Here is a 5,586-nt window from a genome sequence, read left to right on the forward strand (position 1 = left end):
TTTTTTAGAACCACCTTGGTTGAGGTTCCAAGCCAGCTCAGCCGATACTAAAACGTAGCGTCAATTGCAGCTGCAATTTTTGTATTCACTTGACACAGATTTTGAAAAAAGGCATCCCGTTAAACAGCGCTGTACAAAACGCCATACAACTGACTTCACTTGTATTTTCTGACCACAATCCAAAACCCCAAATATTCAGTTTAATAACCGTTAAAATAAAAAAGCAGCAAATCTTCACATTTGAGAAGCTAGATTTTGAGCCAGGGAGTTTTTTCATGGGGTTTAAATGTGTGAATTTGAAAATCCCACATCACAATATGTCCTAAATTTGGTCTTATCTAAGTTTTACCTGCACAGTGGGGATCTAGCAGATAACACCATCTAGCATTTCCCTTTAGATAACACCATATACATTACACCATCTTTCCCATGAAATGGTAATTCTCTTATTTTTCTCTTTTGCCTATTTGAAAAGCCATGTGAATGTTTCAGGCTGTTGCTTTAAAAACACGCCCAAAAAAAGGCTCACGATAAGGCACACAAAATTTCAAATGAGAACCTTACTTTAAGTTCCAACAGAGTCTGAAGACCCAGGCACAGTTCAAACGCCTCATCCTCTGAAAGTGGAAAAGGACAGATAAGAGGAAAGGAAAAGACTGCTTTATGATTCCCATTCATGAACACCCTCATCTGAACATGCATACATTAGCCTGAATCCAGGTTAAAGCATCAACACAGCTAAATTATTCATTGCTGTGTTAATATTAAACATATACATGTTTGCGGATGGGTATGAGTTGTGTAGCATCAAGAGTTTTGGAGTACAGTGAGAATTTAATGTCCATGAAAGATTCGGGCTTGGGGATTGAATTAAAGTCATTTTTCACCGGTGCGGAGGAATTGAGGAGTAGGTCCAGACAAGAACTGCAACATAAATAATTGGGTTTATGCGGTCTTGTTCTTTCATCTTTGTGAGGACCAGATAACAAGAGGAAGGTCAGGAGACATTAAAGCAAGGACACAATAATATTTCTATTATGTAATGTGTTTGGGGCTCTGGAAACAAAATCTGACTTTGGAAAGAATAGATGGACGGTTTTGGTAAATACATGAATTCCCCTTTCTTGTCGAGAGTTAGATGAGAAGTTTGTTACCATTCTCACGCCTGTACAGTTAATATGAAGCGGCAGCCAACAGCTGGTTAGCATAGCATTTGTCCAAAGGTAACGAAATCTACCTACCAGCACCTCTAAAATCTCACTATTACCACGTTATATCAGAATTAGAACCATCTTTAATGGCCAAGTAAATGTGAAACACATATCTGGTTTGGTTAATAAAAATCAAAGTGTAAAAACGATACATGATGAGTAATTAATTAATTACTATTGGTTTTCCCGGCGCCTAGTATTTTCTGCTAAGCTAATGTTTTCCTGGTTCTCCCGGCTTTAGCTTTATATTTACCGGCCAAATGGGAGAGTGGACACCATATTTGTCTTGGATTTCATCAAACCTTACAAACTCGTGAACTGTATGCTGCAGGTTTGTTGGACACAGCAAAACAACTAAGCTTGTTAAAAATGTAAGACTGGATTTGACTGTTATTGTAGCATATTGTCTGTTTCTCTTTTTGGTTCTATATATGTTCTGATTTCTTTTTTTTGGTGTAAACAGTTTTTAAATAATTGTAATAAGCCCCCCAGCTTATGTTAGCATAGCAAGTCTTGGCCAGAGTAGCTACGTTCAGACAGCCGAGCATCATGGTTCTCTGGTCCTGCCATGGCTGCTTCCTTGTAGCTTTTCAAAATAAAACTACTATTGAAGGCAGGTTGCTGTGAAGCCATAGTCTTGGTAATGATGTGAATCTGGTGTAAAGGCACATCTCTAGCACATCTCTAGTCCAAGTAAGAAGACATTGGAAAACAGACTGTGGACAGTGTCCTTAAAAGGAAAACAACTTCATGACAAAAATAAACTCTGGTATTCCCTTCCAGAGATGGATTGTGATGCAAAGGGACTCTGATAATGCAGATGTCCTTTTTCCTCTCCTTATTTTGGACCTTATTTTGGTGTCTTTGGGCCAGTGCCTGTGATGACTGTAACACGCTGGATTTCCTGCTCATGAAGTTTGGTTCCAGTTAGCAATGCTCTTTCTTTGTCTGTTCAGCCGTAATGACAATTATTGCTCATGATAATTATCTTTTTCTGCACCAGGGGACTTTCCTTACAGCAGAGGTAAAAGCTTTCATTAAGAGAGCAAGCAACATTATTGTGCTGCATTGCCAATAGAAAGTGGAAATGCAAAACGTTTACTTGCCTAAAAATATTGGTAATTACTTCGCTCTTGACGACCCAGCTGTCATTTTATTTAAATGGTAATTTCTGCCTGGGTGCTCTAAGAGGATAGCGTGCTGTCTGAATGTTAAGGACAGAGACGAGCACATATCCAACTTAAAATCTCAGTTTCAACACAATCTGCAGACACGACACAGCAGGTGTTTTTCTACTAGCGCTGCGGCTGAATTCATTATATGAATGACCAGAGTGTTGTGACAACTGTTAAATCACCGGCACCATTTGTGACCAATCAAATCTCCCCTAAGGGAAATATCTGGAGTTTTTAGCCGCACCTGTAGCAGTTTAACAACCATCAGATGGATTGCCGTAACATCTGCTACAGATATTCCTGGTCTGCAGGCAATGAAGTATGCTGACTTTGGTGATCCCTGACTAGCGCCACCATTGGGTTCACATCTGTGGTTTTGAGTGGAATATCTCAACAAGTGTTGGATCAATTGCTGTAAATATCGCTACACACATTCATTTTGCCCTAAGGATGAAATTGAATAACTTGGATGATCCTTAAGTTCTCATTTAGTGCTATCCTTCTGTAAAAGATCTGTTTTAAACCTGCAAAAATAATCATATTCCCATCAGCCTCAGTTGTACTTTCTGCCTATTAGATAATGCACGCAGCATGCTAACATGCTAAACTAAAATGGGGAACATGGCCGTAGAAACCCAAATCATTCAGATTGCTTTACTTTATTTCACTGTATCTGTTCAACCTTGAATCATTGAATCAACATCGACATTGAATCAATAAAAAAAGAGAGATACTAACATAAGAGGTAACTAATTAGGATGTAAAATAAAATACAATTATGTGAAAAGCCCTTAGATTTTGCAATTCAGGTAGGTCATTTGACAGCTAATTAAAATAATTGAAATCAAATTCAGTTATATAAGAAAAAAGTTAGCGATCATCACTGTAATAACCGCAGTGATTTAATATTCTTACCTTTGACGTAGGCGGAACACCGGACCGTCTGTCTGCCCAGCTGCAGCTGCACATCAGTCACTGATGAGCTGCTCTCACCACATGGTGAACTGGGCACCAGTCTATAGGTGCACACACACACACACACACACACACACACACACACACACACACACAAAGTATCTTCAAGGCAAGCAAGGCAAGGCAGCTTTATTTGTATAGCACATTTCAGCAACAGGCAATTCAAAGTGCTTTACACAAAATCAGTTAACAGATAAAACACAGTAAAAACAGTTAAAAATCACAAGCATTAAAAACCGGGTAAAACCCATGAATAGACAGTTAAAACAAAGAGAACATAAAACACAAGAATAAAATTTACAGTGCAGCATAAGAAATTTAAAGAAATGATTAGTCATTTAAAGAAAGGCAGCATCAAATAGAAAGGTCTTCAGCCTGATTTAAAAGAACTGAGAGTAGCAGCGGATCTACAGGTTTCTGGGAGTTTATTCCGATATAAGGAGCATAGAAACTGAAAGCTGCTTCACCCTGTTTAGTTCTGACTCTGGGGACAGAAAGAGCCTACTCCCAGTGACCTGAGAGGTCTGGGGGTTCATAGTGTAGTAGCAGATCAGCAATATATTTTGGACCTAAACCGTTAAGTGATTTATAAACTAGCAGAGTACTTGAAATCAATTCTTTGAGACACAGGAAGCCAGTGTAAAGACTTCAGAACGGAGTGATGTGATCCAGTCTCTTGGTTCTAGTGAGGACTCGAGCAGCAGCGTTCTGAATCAGCTGCAGCTGTCTGATTGATTTTTTAGGGAGACCTGTAAAGACCCCGTTACAGTAGTCAAGTCTACTGAAGATAAAGGCATGGACAAGTTTTTCCAAATCCTGTTGACACATAAGTCCTTTAACCCTTGATATATCTTAAGGTGATAGTAGGCGACTTTGTTATTGTCTTAATGTGGCTGTTAAAGTTCAGGTCTGAGTCCATGACTACACCAAATTTCTGGCTTTGTCTGTTGTTTTTAACAGTGGTTGTTGAAGCTGGCGCAGACGTTTAATCTTCTCTCTTGCTCCAAAAACAACCACCTCAGTTTTTCCTTCATTTAATTTCAGAAAGTTCTGAAAGTTTCTTCAATAAAAAAAGAGAACATTTCATTTCATTTAAGCTGCCTAAATGATTTTCTAACACTTTTTTTTAAAGTGTCAATCCATCAAAGGTTTGTGCATTTTAATAACAAGTATTTTGGAGACATACATTGCAGCATAATTAGCAGCGTTTACCTTTTTAGAGCTGATTTTAAATTAAGATGAGAACAAAATGTCACATCCTCTCAGTGCATCGACTCTGATCTAAAGTCTGAGCTTAATTTGGCATTTTAATATCTTTCCTCAAAGATGAAGGTCATGCTGGGTCTTCGGCGATTTTGAAAAACCTGCCTGAACAGCTGATGTGCTGATAGTCATAATTAAATCCCTGCTAAAAGATTATTTTTTAGTAAATTCTTTCAATCTTGCGTATCTTTATACCAGTTCTTGATTTTCCTTTGACTCTTTTTATTGTATCAATGTTTAGTATTTGTTTTAGGTAATATATGTGTGGTGAGTGCGTTTGTCGTTTCTTACCCCAGCCTCCGGCAGCAGGAGGTGGAGATGTGGTTATGTTGGCTGCCGGTGTTGATGGACGCCTTGACTTCAGTCTCGCCGCACTGTGGGGAGGACAGAGGGGGGATTTTGGTGTCACAGGGTGATTTTTCCACTTCAGTCTGGCACACAAGGAAACAACCAGTCTCAACAGCACATTAACATGACTCTCGGGAGCCTTTGAAACCCCTTTTTTTTTAAATTTATGGCCAAATCCATTCAACTCCCACATGCTTATGAAACTGACAAAGTCTACGTCGACACATATTCAACTTTGCACATACAAAACAAATTTCCCATTGGTGGTAGTTGAGTATTTTCAAGCCAATTCTTGTTTTGAGAGGGTTGGCTTGAGTCACATGTTGTTTTGTGTTTGTAACTTGCTCTGTATTGACTCTGTGTTGGACTCTTAAATCACTACTCGCCCGTTGAATGCTGCAGCCGTTTGGTTCAACCGTTAACAATCATGTTAAAAATAAACGAATGAGGGCATTCTGTATACGTGGGCGGCTGTGGTTCACTGGTAGAGCGGTTGCCTGCCAATCGGAAGGTTGGTGGTTCGATTCCCGGCCCTGCAGTTATTGTCGAAGTTGGGCAAGACACTGAACCCCGAGTTGCCCCCGGTGCTGCGCATCGGAGTGTGAATGTGTGTG

The 5,586-nt window shown here is 39.4% G+C and overlaps 1 protein-coding gene across 1 annotated transcript in view; it reads right to left on the reverse strand.

Annotated features, from left to right (window-relative positions):
* The window catches only part of nrip2 (nuclear receptor interacting protein 2), a 29,074-nt gene that overhangs the window by 2,829 nt on the left and 20,659 nt on the right, over nucleotides 1-5,586 (reverse strand). Inside the window, exons 3-5 of the mRNA XM_032505668.1 lie at nucleotides 4,916-4,998; nucleotides 3,302-3,402; nucleotides 565-617 (exon numbers count right to left, since the gene is read on the reverse strand). Coding sequence (XP_032361559.1) covers nucleotides 565-617; nucleotides 3,302-3,402; nucleotides 4,916-4,998 — 237 coding nt within the window. The remainder of the gene's footprint in view (nucleotides 1-564; nucleotides 618-3,301; nucleotides 3,403-4,915; nucleotides 4,999-5,586) is intronic.

Source organism: Etheostoma spectabile, chromosome 23, assembly GCF_008692095.1.
Source record: "Etheostoma spectabile isolate EspeVRDwgs_2016 chromosome 23, UIUC_Espe_1.0, whole genome shotgun sequence".
NCBI lineage: Eukaryota > Metazoa > Chordata > Actinopteri > Perciformes > Percidae > Etheostoma > Etheostoma spectabile.